At 45.0% G+C, this 23,141-nt stretch overlaps 7 protein-coding genes and 2 non-coding genes across 14 annotated transcripts, besides 1 other annotated feature; 4 read left to right on the forward strand and 5 right to left on the reverse strand.

Annotated features, from left to right (window-relative positions):
* Positions 1-826: 826 nt before the first annotated feature.
* Positions 827-944: a mobile genetic element.
* Positions 945-1,315: 371 nt separating this feature from the next.
* Positions 1,316-7,706, reverse strand: CG10713 (uncharacterized protein). The gene is made up of 3 exons (NM_140388.2): positions 7,219-7,706; positions 2,756-3,440; positions 1,316-2,676 (listed from the first exon to the last, which is right to left on the reverse strand). The coding sequence occupies exons 2-3, from the start codon at positions 3,412-3,414 to the stop codon at positions 1,908-1,910; spliced, it is 1,428 nt and encodes a 475-aa protein (NP_648645.1). The 5' UTR covers positions 3,415-3,440; positions 7,219-7,706; the 3' UTR covers positions 1,316-1,907.
* Positions 5,525-5,597, forward strand: tRNA:Val-AAC-2-3 (transfer RNA:Valine-AAC 2-3). The gene has a single exon. It is a non-coding gene; the product is annotated as a tRNA-Val (tRNA).
* tRNA:Val-AAC-2-4 (transfer RNA:Valine-AAC 2-4) lies at positions 6,123-6,195 on the reverse strand. The gene has a single exon. It is a non-coding gene; the product is annotated as a tRNA-Val (tRNA).
* Positions 7,707-8,156: 450 nt separating the features above from the next.
* CG10154 (uncharacterized protein) lies at positions 8,157-9,613 on the reverse strand. 2 transcript variants are annotated; one of them, NM_140389.3, is made up of 4 exons: positions 9,573-9,613; positions 9,269-9,508; positions 8,698-9,182; positions 8,157-8,555 (listed from the first exon to the last, which is right to left on the reverse strand). In NM_140389.3, coding segments are annotated over exons 1-4 (951 nt in total). In that variant the 5' UTR covers positions 9,574-9,613; the 3' UTR covers positions 8,157-8,330. The 2 variants fall into 2 exon arrangements, with proteins under 2 accessions (NP_648646.2, NP_001189089.1); NM_001202160.2 differs by having other exon boundaries at positions 8,299-8,555.
* Positions 9,614-10,430: 817 nt separating this feature from the next.
* Positions 10,431-11,486, forward strand: CG10725 (uncharacterized protein). The gene is made up of 4 exons (NM_140390.4): positions 10,431-10,463; positions 10,522-10,668; positions 10,727-11,163; positions 11,228-11,486. Coding segments are annotated over exons 1-4 (810 nt in total). The 5' UTR covers positions 10,431-10,462; the 3' UTR covers positions 11,453-11,486.
* Positions 11,487-11,793: 307 nt separating this feature from the next.
* CG10140 (uncharacterized protein) lies at positions 11,794-12,947 on the reverse strand. Its single transcript, NM_140391.4, has 4 exons — positions 12,903-12,947; positions 12,627-12,848; positions 12,121-12,557; positions 11,794-12,058 (listed from the first exon to the last, which is right to left on the reverse strand). Exons 1-4 carry the CDS (start codon positions 12,910-12,912, stop codon positions 11,834-11,836), a joined length of 894 nt encoding a protein of 297 aa, NP_648648.2. The 5' UTR covers positions 12,913-12,947; the 3' UTR covers positions 11,794-11,833.
* A 439-nt stretch (positions 12,948-13,386) lies between these two features.
* CG14109 (uncharacterized protein) lies at positions 13,387-14,897 on the forward strand. Of its 2 annotated transcripts, NM_001274871.1 has the most exons (3): positions 13,387-13,457; positions 13,692-13,756; positions 14,104-14,897. In NM_001274871.1, exons 2-3 carry the CDS (start codon positions 13,703-13,705, stop codon positions 14,779-14,781), a joined length of 732 nt encoding a protein of 243 aa, NP_001261800.1. In that variant the 5' UTR covers positions 13,387-13,457; positions 13,692-13,702; the 3' UTR covers positions 14,782-14,897. The 2 variants fall into 2 exon arrangements, with proteins under 2 accessions (NP_001261800.1, NP_648649.1); NM_140392.2 differs by lacking the exon at positions 13,387-13,457 and having other exon boundaries at positions 13,674-13,756.
* Positions 14,898-15,070: 173 nt separating this feature from the next.
* cmb (combover) lies at positions 15,071-21,722 on the forward strand. 4 transcript variants are annotated; one of them, NM_001274872.1, is made up of 10 exons: positions 15,071-15,465; positions 15,777-15,933; positions 16,166-16,563; positions 16,690-16,782; positions 16,845-18,116; positions 18,213-18,375; positions 18,486-18,757; positions 18,819-19,360; positions 19,751-20,861; positions 20,920-21,722. In NM_001274872.1, exons 1-10 carry the CDS (start codon positions 15,196-15,198, stop codon positions 21,520-21,522), a joined length of 4,881 nt encoding a protein of 1,626 aa, NP_001261801.1. In that variant the 5' UTR covers positions 15,071-15,195; the 3' UTR covers positions 21,523-21,722. The 4 variants fall into 4 exon arrangements, with proteins under 4 accessions (NP_001261801.1, NP_001261802.1, NP_729901.1 ...); NM_001274873.1 differs by having other exon boundaries at positions 18,216-18,375; positions 18,489-18,757; NM_168546.3 differs by having other exon boundaries at positions 16,845-18,375; positions 18,489-18,757.
* On the reverse strand, positions 21,664-22,760 carry JMJD7 (Jumonji domain containing 7). The gene has a single exon (NM_140394.2). It carries the CDS (start codon positions 22,734-22,736, stop codon positions 21,786-21,788), a length of 951 nt encoding a protein of 316 aa, NP_648651.1. The 5' UTR covers positions 22,737-22,760; the 3' UTR covers positions 21,664-21,785.
* Positions 22,761-23,141: the final 381 nt, after the last annotated feature.

The following is a 23,141-nucleotide window of genomic DNA, read 5'->3' on the forward strand; positions in this document are numbered from 1 at the left end:
ATCTACAGATATAAATGTATGTATGTAGATATTCATAAATAAATTGTATATACTAATGAAAACAGGATAGGTTATTTTACCTATTCAAAACCTTCGTGATCATAACTTACACCTAAGACATAAATTGTGAAATTGATAGATCAAAATTCATTTATGGCTCGATTTGAATGCTGTCATATGATGGCGGAGGCATCTCCTCGTCCTTTGGAATTTGTTCGCTCGATATCTCCGGAGCTTGTTTCGGCATATGTAGTGCTATGGCGTATGGCGGTGGATTCCCGGAATCCACGGATTCCGTCGTATGCCTTTCGTTCAAATTCATCTGGCGAACTGTGGTCTGCGAAATTTGCAATTCCTCGGATGGTGTTATTACCGACGGTCTGCAACGCGACCTTCGATCCTTCAAAATGTAGCACAATATGAAAACAAAGAGCACCATTACGACAGCAAATCCGAAATAAATTAGAATTTCTGTTTTGAGATGGTGGATTTTTTTGATGTATTCCATTTCATCCAGCTCATGGGTTGTCTTTAAAATGAATTCTTTAAGTTGTTCTATTCTTTTTAAGTCATTAGGTTCCTGTTCAAGTTGGCGTTGAAGATTTTGGAGTAATCCTTCCCGAATTTGCATAGTTTGTGTATAGTGATCCATTATTTTAAACGTTTTATGTTCAAAGATGTGAATGTACTAACTTTGATGTGCTTACACTGAGCGACGCACAGTTCTTTCCAGCTATTCAAATGCTAATCTTTTGACACAAATTAAACGAAATTGCAAAAAAGTTTCTTGATAACTAAACACTTAGTCAAGAAAAGTTCTACGAATAAAAAGAGAGAACGCTATAGTCGAGTTCCTCGACTATCAGATACCCGTTACTCAGCTAGGAAGCATGAACGAAGTAGAAATTTTTTTGGAATATCAATAAAGCTTGAGTAAAAAATAATAAAACTTAAAAATATAACGGGCAGGTCGACTGATTGATTATTGATTAAGAATATATGTATATACAATACATTATAGGGTCGGAAACACATCGTTTAAGCTGGTACATTTTTTTCAACGACTCCTAGTATACCCTTCTACGATTAACGGGTACTAAAAGTAAATACTTCAAGATTTCAAGTACATATTTAAAGTATTCAAAACTGCCCTTTTTCTTAATTTCCCAATAGACTTTGACCATCAGATGTAATTTAGAAATTGGTGTTAAACATTATCTCAAGGTTACTTATGAGATATTGTGTTTAGAAAATTGACAACATCTATTCCCATTTACCGTGAATTTTTGGTGAAATAATAATACAACATGAAATTACATTTACGATACTTTATTTAATATATGTCATATTTTACTTAGTATATTGCACTCTCTTTTCGTTTTTTGTATGAGGACTGGGCCTTTGATTGGTTAATTTATTACTTAACTGCCTACTAATACTGCTGCTTGAATTCTTTAATGACTGTATCAGCGCTATTTCTACATCATTTTTCTCGTTGCATTGGCTTGTCGTGTTCGGTAACTAATGGTTTAACACACTTTAATCTTGCGGTCACTATAGCTTATGTTTTCTTGATCTCTTGAGCATATCACAGAACAAAAATGACAGTAGAATATGACATATTTGGGTCTGGTGTGGAAGAGTTTTGGGTTCTAGTACGAGTCATAGAAAGTGTAAAAATATTGTTCGGAGCTTAAAAGTAAATATTTGTGTATGCGTATATGTTTATTTGATATATGTATGTATATATATTATATTAATGTATATCTATGCCGTGTAAATGTTCATATAAACTGTGATATCGTTTTTTAGAAAAATACTGAGCAAAAGTACTTGGCATTGTGCATTAAGGGGTTGTCAAGGATCAGGGCCCACGAACTCCAACTGAGGCTCAATTCCTCGACAGCCTATACGAGAATCTTGTCGTACGATGGCGGCGGTGATTCATCCAACGGCAGTTGTTTGCCCATTGTCGCCGGCGTCTGTTCCGGCAGCAATATGGCTATATGGTAGGGTGGCGGACCGGCTGTAGCCGCCGTCCCGCCCACTGCTGTCACCTGCCGCTCCTCCAGATACCGTCCCTCGCTCATCTCCAGCAGGCAGCCGGCGGACTGTGCAGCTCCGGTTCCCGCTAACGAGGAGTTGACACCACGGCTATGGCAAACCGCTGCTCGGCCATTCGAGCCACTGGAACTCGAGAAGAGGCCTTTCGGAATGCGGCACAGGCTGATCAAGCAGGCGGCCAAAAAGAAGGCCGAAAAGGTGCAGAAGATCAGCACCTCCAGCCCAGTGCCCTGGTGGTCGAAGTAGAACTTTGTTCCTGCCACGAAAACGGAGGCCAGCACCAGCGAGGCGCACATGCCGCACTTCAAATGGCTGGGCAACAGTTGCGAGTCCGCGTGCTGCAGCAGTGCATGATGGTGCTGCTGCAAGTGGCTGCTATGCATTGTGGCAGGTGCAGCAGCCACTGCTGCCGCTGGACTGGCGACACTTGGTGTCTCTGTGGTTGTGGTTGCCGCTGCTGCTGGCGTCGAGTGTCGCATGTTGCTGCTGGAATTGTGGCGACGTGGCGTGGCGTAGGCGGACGCTTGACGCTGGTTGTTGCTGCCGCTGGTCGAGTGATTGCTGCTGTGCTGGTGATGGGCGGTGTGGTGATAGGCGCTGTAGGCATCGTCACTGAAATAAGGTTATTCAATAGTTAAACAGGATACTCATTTTTTGAGAGGGTAACACCCTTTAAATCCGAGCTACTCACGCGTAGACGTTGCCCGAGTATTGCTGCTGTTGCTGTTGCTGATGTGCATCGTAGTGTCTCATGGGCACAGCCATGTTGCCGAATTGCGGATGGTGGTAGCTGTAGTGCTGCTGCTGCTGATGCTGCTGATGTTGCTGCTGTTGGTGCTGGTGTGGCTGTTGCTGCTGCTGTTGCAACAGTTGCTGCTGCGTCCTTGGCTGATAACGCGTGTTGCCGTGGTGATTGTAGTGCGATCCTCGTGCCACCAGCGGAACAATGGTTCCGCTTCCGGTGAGGACTGCTGCCGATGAGGCTATTCCGCTGGCATGGTTATTGTTGCTGGCAGTTGTTGTTGTGCCGGTGGCAGTCAAGTTATTGTTATTGCTGGTTCCACCGCTGCTGGAATGTTGCTGCTGCTGGGCATGCAGGGAATTGTTGTTGCCATATGACGACTGCGACTGGCGACTGGTGCCGGGCTGATGCATATCGTACGGCGTCTGCGGCAGAGATCGATGCACCGGTGGCATTGACTGTCCAGTGCTGTTGCTGCAGCTGGTGGACTTGGTCCTTCGTGGCGGATGGCCATAGCTGAGACCGCTGCCAGCGTGCGACAAGGAGGCCGCCACGCGAGACCGTCCAAATCCGCACTGCTGTGAGCGCTTGTCAATCCAGAAATGCATGGCGATGACGAGAAATGTAAGTTGCGCTAATTAAAAAGATTGTAAAATATTATTAAAAATCTATGAACATGTAGTAATTAAAATAGCAACGTAAGAACTGCATTTGCAGTATAGTCACGGATCCAAAGTGGTTGAAAAATATTCTATTTATTACAAAGAATGTAGAATACAATACAATGTATGTACTTTAAAGCCTTAAAGCCTTTTTCTTCGTTTGAACAAATCTAACGTACGCATTTTTAGCGTAGACAGACAGACAGTCGGCATTAAGTGCTGCAAACTTATTTGAAGTTCAAGCTGTGTGTTTAGTATGGGGTAAAATCCTTGACTAGACAAAGCGCATCTGACTCATTTGGCTTTGTGTCTGCCAGACGGAAGGGAGTCATTCCACGTTTACGGACTTGGTCTCGGTTCCTTTATTGCTGTTGCAAAAAGCTAAAACAGGAAACGTGCGCATCCCATTTCATGAGGCTGCCTCTCACCAGCGAGGAAACCCCATCCAGGACCTGCTTTGGCATTTCCTCTTTGTGCTTCCCCGTTCGAAGGTGCAACAAGGAACAAAGGTTGCCGTTGACTGCCATTGCCTGGTCAAGGAACCCGCCCGAAAAATAAAACATTCATTGAACGCTTTCACTTCCCGTGTCATTGGCACCCAGCCACATCCAAAACATCCCAAAACACCAACACGGCCGCAAGGACCCCAGCGCGCCAAAACGCACAGACAGATTTTCGTGTGGGTGTGGGGTGTTTGGAAAGGACATGGCCAGGCGGCAGTTGGGATCATAGGGGTCAAGATGTTCTAGTTGTTTATTTAACAGTCATTGAATCAATTACTTACATGAACTTTGCAACAGAGGGTTGACAAAAAAAAACCTGTAAAATTCGGATCTAAGTTAATTAAAATATACCCCTAAACAACCCGTTGCTTTAAGAACACCTTTGTTGACAGTAAAGCAAAGCTAACAGGTCCAGGGTTCACGAAGGGTTCAAAGATGAATTATGACACGTACTTTCCTCTGCTCTTGAAAGTGTTTTGGCAGAGAAGGAAACCCCCGATCCCATTGTGCCTGGTGTTTGCATTTTTGGTTCTTAACTCGCTTAGCTGTTCGTTGAACTGTCCCTCTGGACTCGATTTTTGTGTTTGGTGGTGGTCTCTGTGGTGTTAGCCAATCAACGATGACGGCGGGAAAAATAATGAATTTTTTAAATTATCCCACAGACAATTTGCCGTGTCGCGTAAACAATCAAGTGCACATACGCACCGAGTACCGAGGCACCGTGACCACAAGCCATAAAAGTCAACCGTACAATAAAATAACTTTTATTTGGGGAACTTTCCTGTTTCACTTGCCAGCTAGGTTCAAAGTTCAATGCCTGTCAACATCTTCGAGAGCAGAATTACACAACGCAAAGCCATAGAGATCTGAGTGAGAATAAATAAATACTCGAGCACGGGCGAGGACAATAAAATAAACATATTTAAAAGAGACATTTTGACAACCTTTTGATAGGTTCATTTCGTTTCTATTTCTCGGCTGGCGCCACTCGGATTTCGGTTTGTTTTTGGCCACCACCAATTCCATCGCCCTCATCCCGCTGGAGGGTTCAATGCTTTGTGCTCCTGCCACCCTGAATACAAGCATTTAGTTTGCTTACCATTCGGGGCAGGGTTCAGCTCGATTCGCCTCGATGCTGGTCAAGATTCTTTGCGGAACTTAAAGGAAGTCGGGCAGTGACCTTTCCCAGTGAGGTATTGCCCTTGCTAGATAATCATAAAAGTAATTTCTGGTCTACCAGCATAAAAAATGAAAGTGAATCCGCCCTCACGGAACGCCCATTCAATTAATTTTAACAAAGCACCATATATGAATCACTATCTCAGCAGCCACCTTAAAATAATTCTATTATCAGCCGTGCTCTTTCCCCTTCACTGAGCTGAATACCATTAACAAAGACAAACTGCCCAATCATTGGGTCTCCTTGAAACATTTCCCATAAAAATCACTCAAATAGATACAATATACGATTTTATTCAAGCAACCAGTTTTATTTTTGACCCTTGGCAGTTGAGGTCGCTGAAGTTGGCCTCTCTGCCGCTTAAGTTTCAACTGTTTCCGTGGTGTAGCGGTTATCACATCTGCCTAACACGCAGAAGGCCCCCGGTTCGATCCCGGGCGGAAACAGGTGATAAACTTTTTTTTTAGTTTTTATACAATTCGTATTTTAAGAAACCACCAGACTAAATGGCTGAGTTCTCCTCTAACGATATTTAGGTATAAAGTATTTGAGTATTAATTGAAATTTATAGATATGTGCATAAATATTTCACTTTTTTTTGCTAGTTCTTGATTGCTCGCTTTATGTGTAACTTAAACGTTTTAAGCCATTAGTATATACTTGCAATAAAGTATTTAAGCATTAATTAAATTATCTATCAATCCTAGCTTGTTATTTAGTGTACGCATCATGAGTTACTTTGAACCTTACAATTATTGTATTAAAAAAACGTACATTACAATTTCCTATTGGAATTTATCATAGGAAATATATGACCAAATGAAACCCTTTTACTCAAATATGTCAACTAAATACATCTACTCCATACAGGCTGACTTGAAATATCGCATAGCAACTACAGTTTCATTGATAAAAATTCAAACATCTTTTACATCAATCCGAATAACAAAAAATTAAAAAATTTTTTCACCTGTTTCCGCCCGGGATCGAACCGGGGGCCTTCTGCGTGTTAGGCAGATGTGATAACCGCTACACCACGGAAACAGTTGAATATAGTCCGTCCGAAGAGCCTCTTGTGAGCCACAGGAGGCTTTCGGTTGGGCAAAGTGCCAGTAAATTGAATCAAAGCGAAAATCTAAACTAATCATAAGTGGGATCTAAATGTGATTAAATATAGAAAGTCAAATACGGGAGCTAGATACTTAAAACAGTTGGCTTATTGGTAATGTTTTAATTCCTATGACTAGATTGGATTTTCTCCTTGGGCAAATTTAGGAAGAATTGCTTTATTGATTTTAAATTTTTATATTTAATTTAATTGTTTAAAAATCATTCTTTCGTATACTGAGAGTTTTGAATAAATTCCGCGCAAATGAGACGCTGACGAAGCTAACGAAATGTTTATTAAACAAAATTTCTCGGTTATTGAGGAAATTCATGGGATAAAGAGCTATCCCAACACAGCGACCATTGCATAAATGAAATGCCAGACATTTATCCTCACCTCCAGCGGATAAAATGTACATTTATGCGTCACTCGGAAAAGATGCCAAAACAAAACACAAAACGTAAACTTTAAAGCAGGAACAATTTTTTTTTCGTGGTGTTTTCACAGACACTTATGCTCACCTCCGTTGGATAAAATCTATGCGTCATTGCACAAAGATGCCAAAACAAAATGCAAACTGTAATCTTAAAGGCACAAACAAATCCCCCATGCTGTTTAAACACCCCGTTTTGGCCATTTTACTCTTACTCGTATGGTTTGTTTTTGCCATTAACCTTTGCCGCTCGTTCTTTTCGTTGGCGGGAAGTGAATTTTTTTTCCTTCTTATTCGAGTGACTTTTTCAGGATTTAGCGGTTGGCTGTCTGAGTGACCGTCGGTCCTTCCGTCTGTCTGTCTGTCAGTCGTCGCAACAAAAGGCCATAAGAAGGAACAATGTCTCCCTGCCCACTTGATGGCGTACACGCTGCGTATGAGCAATGAGCGCTGACTGCATGCGATTCTGTCTGCGAATGTGCAGATGTGGGTTGTTTTCAAGTGCATCACTCACTCAGCTTTTTACCTGCAATATTTTCTCGGATTCTCGTTCGCACCGAAACGTGGTGTTCCTTTCAGCTTTTCAATGCCTTTTGCCTATTGGCACGTTGATGTCACGTTTCTCGCATTTATTGCACACATATTGTTGTTTCTGGCACTGGTTTTTCAAGCTATTTTGTAGTTGCTGCAGCAGAGTCCTTGAACGCTCAACTGACCCGACACGACAAACACACAAATGACACACACACACACACGCAGGCTGGCTTGGCAAATAAATATCCTTTTTGCGAAGAGCTCGTCACACGAAGGACTCATGCGACTCATGCGAACTTTGTATTCACTTTAATTCAATTCGATTCAATTCAAAAAATCAGCCACCGCTGACTCGCGCTCGAATAATTGTATTTTGCCAACCTTGCGGCCCGAGACGCAGGTGGGCGGTGGGTGGTGGGTGGTTGTGAGGTTGTGTGTTGGACGATGGGTGATTCGCCTGCGATTCGAACGGCGCAAGGACTCGCAGCCAACTGAATGTGTGAATGCAGCTGGGCCAGCGTCGCGCTCGTTTTCACTTTCATGAGTTTCGCAGAGCGCTCTTTCACTTCCCACCGCCCCCACGGATGGTTTTCCTCTTTTTCCTTTTTGCCAACAGACAGCGTTTTGTTTTTGCTTTCTGTATATGTGGCCGTGCCACTCGGTGGGCGAGCGGGTGGTTGGCGTTTGCAACCAGAAGAGCATGAATGGGGTGCTCTGTGGAGCACTCTTTCTCTCTTTTTTGGAAAATAAACACTGTGGCTGCACAGCACATGCGCCGTTTACAAAACACCATTGTGAACGGGCCATCCAATTCAAATTGTAACGTTTTGTAGCAAACATTTTATTGGTAAATTAATTGAATTTATTTTTTTCCATTTCTTACTAGTGGAACTTTCTTGGGATGATAAGAGAGTCTTACACCAAATGATTGGTCCCTTTAATAAATCTTTAAAATAACGACACTAAAAATGTTATGTGCTCTTTTAAAAAACATTTCAGAATAAACAATTTGTATCACTTCTTACATTCACAAAATCTCTTATCATTTCATAAAATCGAAAATCAAAAGCAACAGGTTGTAATTATTTATTTATGAAAACTCAGTTAGACACCAACGAATTCAGGTCTGCGGCAATCCTCCACTTTGGGATCGTAGTAAAGACCCGGAGTGCAGTCTAGTGTGACTCCACGTCCTTCGACGCAGTAATAATATGCATCTCGGCGAGATTTGTGTGGGAAGAAGTGAGTTCCCATAAGGGGACACTTAATGTCAGCACGACGCAGAGGGGTTCGGGAATATGGCAGAATATTCCTGGCTACAGCATCAATCTAGAGATATTTAGGTATAAATAAATAAATTATTAAATTACTCCAGAAGCAGTATAAAATGTACTTTAAACCAATCCAAAACAATCAATTTAAAAATATATATTTGAAATGAAAAAAATCCACTTTCACTTTTTCTACTCACCGTGCAGTTAACATTCTTGGCAAAGTCGCAGCACTTGCAGCTGGGATTGTAGGCCAAGCCAGGAGCACACTGCTGTTCCCACGGATGACCATTGGAACAGACGTAATACTTGCTGCATGATGCCTTACTACCCAGGTAGATGATGTCCTCTGGCTGGAAGGTGGCGGAACAGTCGTTGGCCACACAGTCCACATACTCGGGGAAGTCACAGCGATCCGTGGCGTTGTTGTACTGGAGTCCATCGTGGCATTGGCGTAGCACGGGTTTGCCGTAATAGCAAAGCACGTACTTGGTACAGGTGTTGTCGTAGCAGAAGCTGCTCAATCGGAACGACTCACAGGTGGGCAGACACTGTACCTCCTCCATGTAGGTGCACACTTGGAGAACAGGATCGTAGCCCAGCTCACACGACTTGTTCGGATCGCAAATATCTGGATTATCCTTTGCCAAATCCAAGCAGCTGCCTACTTCCTTAATAGTATTGTCTTAAATACATGGATAGTTTAATGTATTAAAAATATTTTTCATTTGCTTTAAAAACTTATGTGATGTTTTAGTGTATATAACTCACTTTCACACTCGATATATTTGGAGCAATTTCCAACATAGGGCAAATAAACGCCATCCGCCACATTGCCGCAGACATTTATCTGGGTGTTTTCGTACATATCGTAAATATCCTTATCCTGAACATTTAGGCCCTCACCATCGTCGTCTGGACCGGGAGCTACTACAAGATCTTCATCGGCCCGGTTCCGATGAACCATCAAAATGATGAATAGTAGTAGGAGCCCATTTAATAGCCACTTCACTTGGGAAATTACGATTTATTAGGTAAATGAACTATAGGGAATCCCATCGCATGAGCAACTTACTCCTGGATAGTTTGAACTGTGTGCCACAACTGTTTGCTATCAGGCCAGGAAATATTCATTTTATATCGACTCTCTTTCATCGCCTAATGAGTTTTTGCCAATTTACACTTATCAACCAGGTTATTTCGGCACACGACTCCTCTAGAGGAAAACTACGCCATTATTTCTGCAAACATTTCGACTTTCAATTTGTCACCACCAAACTTGGCGATAATAGTCATAGTCGAAATGTTTTAAATAGACTGGTTCCCAGAACCCGTGGATATCGATGAAAAGTGTTTTAATTTCCTTGCACGTGTGGTTTTTTTTTTTATCACTTTAGTGCACGAGTGGTTTAAACATTCAAAGTATTACTGCGCTAGCGATTAAGATATGAAAAGAAAAATAAATAAAATAAAAAATAATTTTATAGAATAATACATTCTATTTGGATTAACTAGGAGCATTTCCTTCCTGTACAACAAATATACATACATATATCTTGAAGAAAATCTTAAACCTAAACTACAACTTAATAATTTCTAGATCTTCAAAGTAATGGGGCTTCCTATCCAAATATTCCAAACACTTGTAACAATTACATCGGATCTTGAGCGATCCGTGGTTCGATGATCAACTGTGACTCATCAATACACGTGTTTCCTAATGGCTGACAGAGGTGTATGTTCCTGAATATTGGCTCTTGTTCACCGAACTTATCTCCGCCAGACGAATTTGAATGAGGAAGAACAATCCAATTACCACATGGAAACATGCATCCACATCCGATAAGATTGGAAATTTGCACGGAATCAAAACAAATCGCAGATTGAATGGCAAGTGAGTTTGCCTATAAATGGAGGGGTTTTTCGAGGTAAGACGATAGTAACCGCAGGAAACCAACCTTGAATAGTGAGTATGAATTGCAGCTATGGAACCGAAATGATCTAACTTGGTTTATTTTCCAAAGTGATAAGTCGCCTGACCCTTTTGGCACTGGTTGCCCTGCTTGGAAGCTGTAGCGCTGCTGATGGCGATGTCAATGTCTGCTCCAATGTGGTCAACAATCTCTTTGTTCCCCAGGTGGGCAACTGTAGCAAGTACTTCCTGTGCATGAGTAAGTCACCAGCACCTGTGGATATCTAGTTCACCGCATTATCATGTTTCTATCCCAGATGAGATAGCTGTACCCCGTGAATGCCCCACGGACTACTACTTCGATGCGAGGGATCAGGAGTGTGTTCCCCTGATGGAGGTCGAGTGTATTGGATCCTGTAAGAACCGTGGTTTGTCATCGTTCTGTTACGATCGCACGTGCACCAAGTACGTTCTCTGCTTCGACGGCACTCCGGTGATCCGTCAGTGCTCCGATGGACTGCAGTACAACGCCCTGACCGATCGCTGTGACTATCCGCAGTATGTCGACTGCGTGGACAATCTGTGCAGCCGGAATAATAATCCGGATGACATCGTTTTCATACCCAGCAAGGCTCGCTGTGACAAGTACTACATTTGCATGGATGGTCTTCCTCAAGTCCAGAACTGCACAAGTGGCCTGCAGTACAATCCAAGCACTCAGAGCTGCGATTTCCCCTCGAAAGTCAACTGCACGGTGCGTGTTTTTTTTTATCTGAAGTTTTCTGGGAGCCACATAAAAACCTATTCATTTCATTCAGGTGGAGAGCCTTCAACGGAATATCCTGCCCTTTGCCCGAGCTCCGCCACGTCTCGCCGACATTGAGTGTCCATCGGAGGGCGCCCACTTTATTGCCCACCAGAAGCGTCAGGATGCGTACTACTACTGCCTGAATGGACGTGGAGTCACCTTGGACTGCACACCCGGCCTGGTGTTCGATGCCAAGCGCGAGGAGTGCCGTGAACCACACCTCGTGGGCTTCTAGTTACTCGAAATAAAGATCCAATACGATTTCAAACAAACGAATGCCTTTATAATACTCGTACTATGAAAAGAAAAGCTTGACAGATTATGTTAATGGGTCTTAAATAAGGCATCCACTTATTTTTTACAATCATCTTAAACCTACCAATTGATTGATTGAACTTGTTGCAAGGGAAATTTACGTTAAAAAGCTATTTGAATACATATTCAAATAACCACTTTATTTTAAAATCATACTATTCGGACATAAAACTTTAGTTGAAGTGGACTAAGTAATAAATAAATATTAAATAAATTTTCAACGAATTAGCTTAATCATTTAAAAATCGAAACATCTTTAGTACTTTTGTCACAAAAACAATTTTTATTCAGATCAACCATGTTACATGCCCACATTCTGGGGTTCACGACACTCCTGAACCGTGGGGTCGTACCAAAGACCCGCCGAACAATCCAGAACCAGACCATGTCCATCCACGCAATAGTAATAGGCATCTCGTCGAGACTCATGGACATAGAAATGGACCCCGGATGGGGGGCAGATTCCTACAGTAGTAACGGGTGAAAGTCGTGAAAGTTGCTGCACTTTTCTTTCCACTGCTGGGATCTAAAAAATAAAAGGGTTATGCAACTATTTCCCTTAGGAGTGTACTGTTGTTCTTAACCCACCTGACAGTCCGACTTAGATGGAATATCGCAGCAATCGCATTTGGTACTAAAGTGGAGGCCAGCAGTGCAGGTTTGCTCCCTGGGAATTCCGTTGCCGCAGATGAAGTACTTCTGGCAGGAAACCTTGCTGGGAACATAGCGCAAATGATACGCATTGGAGTAGATGGAGCACTCGGACTCCACGCAATCGACATTTTGGGGGAAATCACAGCGATCTGTGGCAGAGTTGTATTGAAGGCCATCCTGGCATTGCCGTAGAACGGGTTTTCCGTAGTAGCACAGCACGTACCTCGTACAGGTTCTCTGGTAACTGAAGGTGCTGAAATTGAAAGCCTCGCAGGTGGGCAGACAATCAGCGTCACCAGGATGTACACAGCTTTGGGTATTTGCATTGAACTCATAAGGCCATTCGCATTGCAGTTCTATGGCTTGTCCAGCTAAATATTATAAATAAACATATTATGATAAAGATTCCAAAATATAAAGATCTTAAGCTCCAAACTCACAGCGACAAAGGTAGTACCTATTACAGTCCCCCACAAATGGTAGAAACACATTATCTGCCACATTTCCGCAGATACTCAAGTTGCCCGTAATTAGACCATATTCCAGACCGGAAGTAGTTGAATCCGTTTCTAGGGTGCTATCTGTTGTTCCAGAAACGTCCAAGTCTTTGGGTCTTGCTCCAAAAACACCGCAAAATATGCAGATAAAGTACCATATTACTTCTGCAAAACAGAAAAATTATAATAGTTTTGTATTCCAACTTCTGAACCGCACACCTCCACTCATTGTCAGATTTTTATTCAACTGAATCTCTTCCCTTGTGAAAATGTACCTTTATAAGGTTCAAGCCTCAGATTATCTTATCACTATATCGATGTAAACATTGCAAACAACTGGCAAATGAATTGGTGGGAAAGGCGATGACTCTTGGAAGTCTAAATTTGGATCACCATATTCACAGCAGGTTCACCTAAATCATCATGCAATTGATGTACATTTACTTTAACACAGGGGTTTATATTTATAACTATATTTTTATGAATTAATTTAAATTTTTTTTTGAAAATGCTTCTGTTACAATTACAACGAAAAAATGTTTTAAGCATGTTTTCAATTTAATTGTTACCTTCCTTTTCTAAACATAAAAAAAGTTTCCTTTGTAGACTTTCATATTAATGTGGAAAAGCTTGTCGGCTGTTTCTAAAAACTCTACACGAACACGAAAACGATTCAAAATATTTTCGTTTTCGGCACATCGTTTCAGTTGAAATTTGGGCATCTCTTTGTGCGCACAGCTCATCGCTCGGAGGATTCGAATATACGATTAAAAGGTAGCATTTTCAAGTATAATATATGTGGTGTATTGTGGTGTACATTTTCATAAGTGCACTTGTTAGTTTTGTCTTCAAAAATGCCAAGATGACTGACACTATTCTAACTGAAAAATAATTTAACAAAGAGCCATTTATTTATAGACAGTGCCTTGCGATGGGCCTTTGTTTGTATTGAGAAAATAATCAACGTGCACGATATACATAACACCAAGTATTCCCTCTTCTCCTCAGGAACCCAGAAAATGGTCAACGAACTGAATAGGCCTCAAAATGGGGACAATGCCGCCTTGAGCGAGGTAAGCTGGAGTCTTCGGGAAATTGCAAAACTCTTAGTATTTAAGTGTTTTAAAACAATAAGAAAACACAGTCAGTAAAGTTAAATAAATACCGTGACACATTCTTTTTAGACAACAAAATGAATGAGTCACACCAATAAGCCTACAGTCTCTAGATGTTTCAGTTGAAATGAAATTTAAGTACGAAGCTTTTTCTATACCAGTGAGCTAAAAAATAGAGTTTTTTAATAATAATATACAAAATCATTTTTCTTTTGATGCCCTAATGTAGTCTTTGAACTATGATGTTTTTAAACCAATTTTTTCATTATTGAAGCTTTCAAAACTAATTATTTGTATTTTTTAAGCGCCTAGCTGCTTCCAACAGACAGCTGCAAGAGATGCAGGAGGAGCACCGCCAGTTGCTTGAGGAGATGGAGACACTGCGCTTACGAGCCGCTGAGCTGACCCTTCTGAATGCCCAGCGCCGACAAGTGCGGCAGTCCACCGAGGAGGAGGAGGTTCAGTCCCACGTTGAATCCTCATCGGAGACAGTAACAGTTGCTTCATCCGCCAGTGCTTCTGGAGAGTTCACAAACCGGGAAGAGGCACCATCTGGTGAGGAAGAGGGCGGGGAGGACAAAGAGGAGCAGGCCAGTTATCTGCAGGAGAAGCTAAACGAGATCGCCAACCTGAAGGCGCAGTTTAAGCGCGTGCAGAACATGGTGGACACCACCAAGATGATCGAGGAGCACATGTCCTCCAGGCAAACGGTACAGGTCCAGAGCTCCACCTCCGTTCAGACCAGCAGGCAGACCACCTCGTCAGAAGTCCGAGTGGCCAGCGAGGCCGTAGAGAGTGCCCAAGAAGAGAATCCATCGACCTCGTCGAGTGCTCCCGATAACGCCGAGCTCCTGAATTCCATGCTTAACATGTTCACGGACTTCACCAGTGATCTACGCGGTCAAGCGGTGGGACTCCGGGCGGAGAGGGATCGGATTCGTGCGCTCAAGGAGGACATCATCCAGCGCAAGCAGGGAAAGTAGGCACGTCCAAACTTGAAAGGGAAAATGGCTCTAGTCATATAATGTTTATTATCCAAGGAACATATTATAAAGTAATCTCCAAATAAATAATTATCCTTAAAAGATATCAAATTACCAAGTAACGTTAGTTTATCTACACCAAAAGCATTTAAAATACTTTTTACAGATATACATTTTATTTTAAACTAAAAATAATATTTATTTTTGAATTTTAGAAAACATTCGATTTCAAAAAACGTCCGCTGCCAGTGTGACCATAACTTGGTAGGCTTGTTAACTAGCTTCCAGCCCTGGTTGGGAACAGCTGTCAGAGTGCGCAAAGCAAAAAAACAAAGTGGGAGTACAAAAAAGAGGAGTTTTTTCAATTTTGTAGCGTCGTTTTTTGTACGCAAATATATATATATATATTTTCTAATGGCGCCGCCGCCCAAGGTAGTTGTGGACCAAGCCAACGCCAGCGCCCGCAGCAATGGCAGCAGCAACAACAACTCGGTGGGCGGGGCAACCGGTGCGGTGCCTAAACAACAAACGCCTGTAAACGGAGCACCCACGTCCGGGTCGAGTGCATCTGTGACATCCAGCCGGTCGGCCCGCTCTCGCCGGCAGCAGGAGCACCTGGGCGAACCGGACATGGAACTTGTCGAGCCAGAGACGCTGCAGCGGGAGACGCTGAAAACTCTGAATGTAAGTTAGACGGACGTCTGGTTGCCATGGCAAATCTTCTCGAAGAGAAGACACCAAGACCTTTCTCTTCTTGGTTTTATAAATACACTTTACACTCATCGCGACCTGCGGAAATTCGTTAGCCGCTGGCTCAGTAGCGAATGCGAACTCAACCACTGCGGACAACGAATTTCGATCGGCCAGAGCAGCGCCCTTATACATATATATATATATATCTGAAATAGATATATATATATAGACCTAAAATCAGCAAAATTACCGCAATCCTCGTGCTGGTTTTCCTGCTAATCTTCATTTACTGTTGCTTAAAGGATCTCCTCCAGCGAGCACGCATCACCAACGCCAAGAATCGATCGCCGGCGGAGCAGCATCTGTCTAGCAAGGATCACAGGTCGCCTGCACAACAGCAACAGCAGCGCGAGGCACTGCGTCAGTTGGCCGCCGAACACGGCAACTACGATACAGCAGGTAATGGGTCCTGAAACCGTTGAGGAATATACACATTTAATTGAGCAATTTCCAATATCCGCACCTGGCAAAGTGATCGGCCTGGCCCACACAGAGATCGGTGCGCCAGTTCATGTTCTATAAATAAGATGCGCACGAAAATAAACGCCCACTGAGATGATGTAGTTCGCAGCGCAGTATTTAGCAATGGACCTAAACATCCATACTGATCTTTGGCTATTTTCCATTACAGAGCAACTGCAGGAACAGCAGCAGCGCTATCGATTCCCCGTCCGTCCTGTCCAGAGGGTTCAGCACCAGCCATCCTCGTCAGCTAATAGCACAGGCGCCCCCTCATCTTCGACGGCTTTGCTGCGTTTGCGTCAATCGACGCCTCCGAATGCCACAGTAGGTGTGGTCATACCGAACGCAACTACCAGCAACGGAAACGGCAATTTGAGTGGCAACGAGGAGCAGGCACCGCCACTGACCCCCGCTGGACTGCAACAACTCGTTCACCGACTTCTTGGTGTACACCATTTTGCTCCCAGAACCGAAGGTTTTCGCTCGCAGGTTGACGTGTTACGCGCCCTGCTAGGATTAGACGAGAACCTGAATAGCAGATATCAACCGAGTAGGAAAGTTGTAGAGGTGAGTTTGAAAGCTTGTGTCAGGAACTTCAAGTGAGCCGTACATTTATAACATTTATAAGATTGATAATAACATTTTTTATATCGTAATAATAAATGAAACTAAATCCTTTAATTCTTGCCCCAGACGAACAACATGGTGCACGAAATCAACCCAAATTCGGATCAGGGTGAAGGCGTAGTCAATTCGACCAGCTTGGAGGATGTTGCATTAAGCGAGGTTAGTTGGTTAATAAAACCAAAAGTCTGCCTTCTAGTACTCAAACCATTTGTACCTTTCAGATGAGCGACAACCGCGCCCAATCCATTCAGTCCCTACACAGCGTCTTGGAAACGCCCACGCCCGATACCACGCCCAGCTTCGATGAGTTGCAGCAGCGCTTGGAAGCCTCCAATAGGAACATGCAGCACCTGCACGACGAACAGGCGAAGCTGTTACAAATCCAAAATTTGGCCAAGACTCACCTTAACGAGATGGAGCGGCTGCGCCAGCAAGCCGATAGCTTACCCCACAATGTCAATGGGGGAGAGGCCCCCAAATACGAGTCCGTGCAGCAGGTACAGGACGACATGGCGTCGCTGGTGGGGCGCATGAAGAATCTCACCGCCTTTATACACAACCAGAACGAACTGAGCACGGTGCTTGGCGATGATGGGCCCGAGATCCTGGCCGAGCAGGAAGCCCTGCAGGAGAAACTGGAATCACTGCGCACCCAACGTGAGGATATGCGCAATCTGGTGGACGAACTAAACAGCATCAACCGTGCGGCCAGGGAGACTGCTAGAGTCATCAAAGAGAAAGAGGAGACTCCCACGCCTCCTCCCAAGCCAGAGGAGGCTGCCCCAGCGGCTCCCAAGGAGCGTGTTGTTCCTGTGGAGTATCAGAGAAACGTACCCATCATACGCCAGGAGGCGGCCAACGCTGCTCAACGGGCACTTCACGCACAGGCAATGATCAACCAGAAGACGGCAGATATAGAAGCACTCAAGGCTCAGATGGCGAGACTAAAGGGAATGCTGTACACTGTTAGCCAGATTGAAGAAAGTACTCCCAGCATGGGCTCCACCTTAGAGCGGCGTAGTGAGGAAAGAACTAGCGTGGAGCGCGAATTGCCGGCCGAGATTGCCCAGCGCGTATTCGCTCTGAACGATGTTACGAGCGAACTGAGAGCGGAAGCAGCAAGCTTGCAAAAGGAGCGTGACCGTATCCTAGCCCTGAAGGCAGAGATTGAGCGACGCAAACAACAGGCGGCCGCCGCTGTTCAAATGGGCGATGATGCACTTAAAAGAAGCAGTCTTACCCCAACACCCACCCCCATGAGACAGCGGATGACCGAGGAAGAGGATCCATCCGAAGTGGATAATTCTCTTCAGGCTACGCCCACCAAGGAACAACTGCGCGATGAACTGCGCTCGCAGTGCGAGCGCCTGCGAACGGAATACGAGCAGAAGCAGCGGGAACTGGAGCAGCGTTACGTAGCCAGTAACAACACCACATCGGAGGCGGATGACGAGGCAAACGACGACACTGACAGCGATAAGTACTTCGCCAACGTACGTACCGCTTCCTCAGCGACCCTAAAGAGGGCTCCATCCGCCAACACAGTGGTGGAGCAACGACGAGGTCAGCAACCTAACGTTCCCCCACAGCAGGCACCACCACCACCGCCGCCTGCTCCTCCGTCGACGCTAAACGAAGATGACCTGAATGTGACACTTGATACGCTATCCCTGGGTAATGACAGCATACCATCCAGCAGCAATAGATCGCAGTACATGCCGCCCCCCATGCAACCAGTGCCTGGAATGTGGGGTACGTTTTTAATTCCACCAACAAAGGCGGAAATTTACCAACTTTACTTTACCAACTTGAATTCATGTATTAGTTTCCTCGTTTTACGCTTATTTTTATGCATCCGCTAGCAGCATCACACAACTCTGGAAGTTCGTGGCATGGACAGCAGCCCGTCTACGGTCAGCCGAGCTCCAGTGCCGGCACAGAGTTTAAAAAGCTGCCAGCCGCCCAACAAGGGGGCTCCTCAAATGGATCCGGATCGAATGCCTCTACCGACGCAGTTCTGCTGCAGCAGTTCATGCAGACGCAGCAAATGCTTATCAACTCTGTGTGCCAGTGCAACCAGGCACTGTGGCATCAACAGCGCGAAATCGACAACCTCAACCACCAGCTACATGCGGTAAGACAATCCATGAGATTAGAGAGCCTAATCAAAGACTAATTCAAGTGTTTTTTCACAGCTCCAGGATCGATTTAATGTTGTAGCATGCCAGGATCACAGCTTCGGCTTGCGCTCGGAATCAGTACCGCCTCCGGTGGGCCCTGGAATGGGTCAGATGCCCAACAATCTGTGCCTGGGCAGCAGTCGAGCTCAATCTGAGCAGCTATTTAACTTTGGTGCCCACCAGAGCGCCTTTAGTAACTATCAGCGCAGCTGTCATCGTAGCGGGGCAGAATCGCATCATCATCAACAGCAGCAGCATCAGGCGCAGCCGTTCCTTAACAATGCTGCTCCCCCGCCACCGCCGACGCACTTCAACAACGAGACACCCCTGTCGCCGCCTACTTACCGCTCAAGTCCAGGTCCCATCTTCATGAACCACCATAACAACACGATACATCAGAACAACTCGAATCTGCGAACCCAGAACCAGCATGCCAACAATCTGCACTCGCTGCCCGAGGGAGCAGCTGGTGGAGGAGCACCTGGTGGCGGTATTACATTGAACAATCAAGTACCACCCGGAAACAGAGCCAACAACTACTGGGACAACTTCCGCAGGTAATGCTTTATAACTTTGGTGTTGGATTTATTAATGGTTGTTTGATGGAAAAGGGTCAAAAGCAATAAAAATTAAATAAAACTATTGTGAAGAGTTAATTTTCAATTCTGTGCACCGGTAAGTGCGACCACGCGTTGCAGATAAGTGTCCCATTAACAGAGTTGAAAGTGACTAACCAAGACTAACTCCAAGTACTGACCAAGTTTTGCAAGTGCCTATTCGGCAGTAAACAAAGCTAATTTATAAAAGATGTGTATTCAATTTAAAAAGGATATATGGAATAGAAAAACTTAACTTAGTAACGCTCACTAGATTTAGCTAGTTTATCAACTGCATGATTCTTTGCTACCCGCTTGCATTAACCCATTAATATCTGTACGCTCTTCCAGCCATTCGCGCCAAAATCTCTTATCAAATAAAAGCAACGAGGAGCTGAACGTGGACCTCCAGCAGTATCGGCGACAACGGGCACGTCCCAGCTACTTTCAGCCGCCCCAGTTGCTTCCGCCTACTACGCGTGGTGGTTTGACCCACCAGCAGCAGCGTCGTCACTTTTTCGAGGCGCCACTAACCGCTTTGCATGGCAGCAGCTCCAATGGCAGCAATAATCTCAACAACAGCGGCAGTTCGGGCAGAAAAAGGGACTGGCGCGATGATGCAGGCCACATTCGCGACCACGACGATGAGGATGTGGACGAGGTGGAGGAGAACCATGATAACGTCATATTCGGCTCGGGTCGACGTCGCAATCGTCGCCGTCCTCAGCTTTCCACGCTGCGGGATGATGAGTCCGAGCAGGCTAGCTCCTCCAATCTCAACATGAACGTAAACTATGGCAACAGTCCGCTGTATCAGCGGAACAAGGTACCAGCAAAGCCCACCACTTCGACTGTGTCGCTTACTCCTCTGCAGCAGCGACATCTTCGTTTCGACTTCGAACTTCCAGCTCACTACATGGACTACATCGAGCTACCCCAGATTACTCCAGTGGACACTACTCCTACGCTCGGACAAGAAGCATCGCCCGCGGACGAATCAAATGCCATGGAGCAAACCGAGGAAACGGCCTCCGAGGAACTGAATCGAAATCTGCTGGTTAACGCTCTGAAGAACGACAAGTTCACCACAAAGTTTTATGAATCAATCAAGGAGGATGTCTACCGCCGGCTGGAGACACTCTTCGAGCAGCAGCAGCAGCAGCAGCAACAACAACAGCAACAAAATCAGCAGCTGCAGCACTCACATGAACCACACGGCTTGCGAAAGGCTCTTAACCAGGAGGAGAACGAACCTACTGGCGACGCCGAGGCCACCGAGAGTCGCAGTGAAACCCCGCTAGAGGTAATGCGTCTGCAGCTAGACAACGATCGGCCCGAGGACGAAAAAGGAACGCCAGTGAAGCAGCTAAGTTTGTCCAATCCACAGAACGGGCAGCACCTGGATGAAATGGAGGACAGTGCTTCTGCTGTTATCTCTTCTCTTAGGACCGAGAACGAAGAGGTAAGAAAGGCTTTCGTAAACTGGATCGATTAACTCATAATTGCGTCTTCCTTACCAGCAAATCCTCGAGGGAAAACTAGAACAAGCCTCTGGCTCGGGATCAGGACCAGGGACCAGCATAGAACTGGCACCGGATCACGAACTAATCGAGTACATTATCAAACGCATTCGCAATCAGACGCACAACAACACCGTCATCAATGACTCCCTACTGGCAGAGGTATCAAAGCTGACGGCCACTGCTGCCCAGAATTCGACCGCCAGCTCGCCACTAATTTCGCCCAAACGCATATATGCCAAGATCAAGAAGATGGACATACCACGACAGCGGGACGAGTTCCTGCTTTGGTACCGTTCTTATTTGGAGCAGCTGTTTGTGGTGGAACAGCCGCAGGATAGCTGCAAGACCAAGTCGAAGGTGACACCTTCTGGAGCCAGTCCGGCCAAGCTGAAGAACCAGCGTGTGCGCAAACAGTCCCAATCCCAGTCGCAGGACTCGAATAACGATGCAGACTTGGCCGAGGCGGACCAAAAGAACGTCTCCTCCGCGGGAAATGGCGAACTGGAGTGCGAGAACAACGAAAATCCCGACGAGGAGGCAGATGGACAGGCTGCAGCGGAGCCTTCCGGCGCAGAAAAACAGGACGTCAGTCTCGAATAGACTAGAGAATAACCCAACAAAGCAAACATTCCTTATTTAAGAAGTCATCATCTGTACGGATATTTCATATTTCATTTACGAATTTCGGAAAAGATAAATCTTTTATGGTCGTGTCCTTAGTCGTAGTTCGCAACTCATTTTGGGTATCAGTTTTTTATTTAACACTAAATTATGTAACAATAATATATATAAATACACTGAAAACAAGAAGGGTTTTGAATTCACCTAACAATCCCTGAGAATAAATACTTCTCCGGATTCTATTAGCCACTCCTTGCGGACGTCATCTGCTCCAGCATGCGGTAGTAGCAGTACCGGCTATCGTAGTCCAGATCGTACCAGAAGTTCACGGCGATGCACTTGTGGCTTTGGGACACATGGTGGAACCAGTAGTTGGGCAGGTATAGGATGTCTCCCGCGTGAACACGTACTTTCAGAGGCTTGGCCCGGGCGTACTCCGGATATTTGGCCAGGTCGGGTGACAAGGGATCAACGCTGACCCATTCTGTGAACTGATCGCTGCCTTCCTCATCCCTCAACGGTTCAATGTAGAACTGACCACTATCTGAGGTCTTGTAAACGCCTGTAGGGTAAATTCCTCGCGGTACGCAGCTAAGCTGGTGCGGCGGGATGAGAACGAAGTCCTTGTGACCGGATATCACGCAGTACACGTTCTCGTATGGATCCTTGTGCATGGAGGTAACGGCGCGCTCGTCGCCCAGCCAAAAGTTAACAGCATCAGGCGGTTTGTTAAAGGACTGCTGCGCAAAGTCGAGATCACTGACCCGCAGATCAGCAGCCAGTTCCGGTAGGTCCACACTGAGGTTAGAGTTCTGCTTTTGTATGTAGTGGACAGCACCAGTGGGATCATCCAGGCGGCGGACCACCTCGGACAGCTTCATTTTCGTCTCCAGCGGCAAAACGAAGTACTCCTGTCCATTTTGAGTGGCCAAGCCGTCGGCATAGCCATTCGGGGTGATTGCCACATCCACGCTCCTGTCCCCGAGAGCCTCGATCAGGTACTTTGGCGTCCATTTGCCAATCGCGGGCCAATTGAGTGCCTTGCGAATGACCACCGGCTGGTTTTTGGAGTAGAATTCCCGACAAAACTCCAAGGCGGTTGGAATCCTGTCCAGCTCCACTACGCTGCTCCCGATGCACAGCTCCTCCGCTTCCTGGAGCAGAACATCCAGAGCTCTTTCGACCTCGGACATGCCGGTAAACAACACGCACTAACGCATTTTCCGCTAGAGTGGACCTTATCAGCGCAGTGTAATGTGGGGTTCTGGTTTTCAGTGAAAGTTAAACTGAAGTGCTGCAGTGAATTTAATTAGTTTCACCAAATGACGTATTAAATAAATAATATATTATACACAAATTAAATTGAAACATTTATTATTGTAATTTTTGTTACGTTTTTAAAGTAAGTAAGCAAGGTATTCCGAAAAAATCGATAAGGGTCAAATTCGCGTCGGTGAAATGCAAAAATGCTAAGAAAAGAAAGATCTTACTATCTATCTTATAGAGGTTGTCTAGCGTGCATTTTGATTTTGATTTTGCTTTTAATAATTAATTTGAATTTGGTGGTATAGAAATATAAGTGGTATTTTCTGAAACTG

The sequence above is a fragment of the Drosophila melanogaster genome, chromosome 3L (genome assembly GCF_000001215.4).
Source record: "Drosophila melanogaster chromosome 3L".
Lineage (NCBI taxonomy): Eukaryota > Metazoa > Arthropoda > Insecta > Diptera > Drosophilidae > Drosophila > Drosophila melanogaster.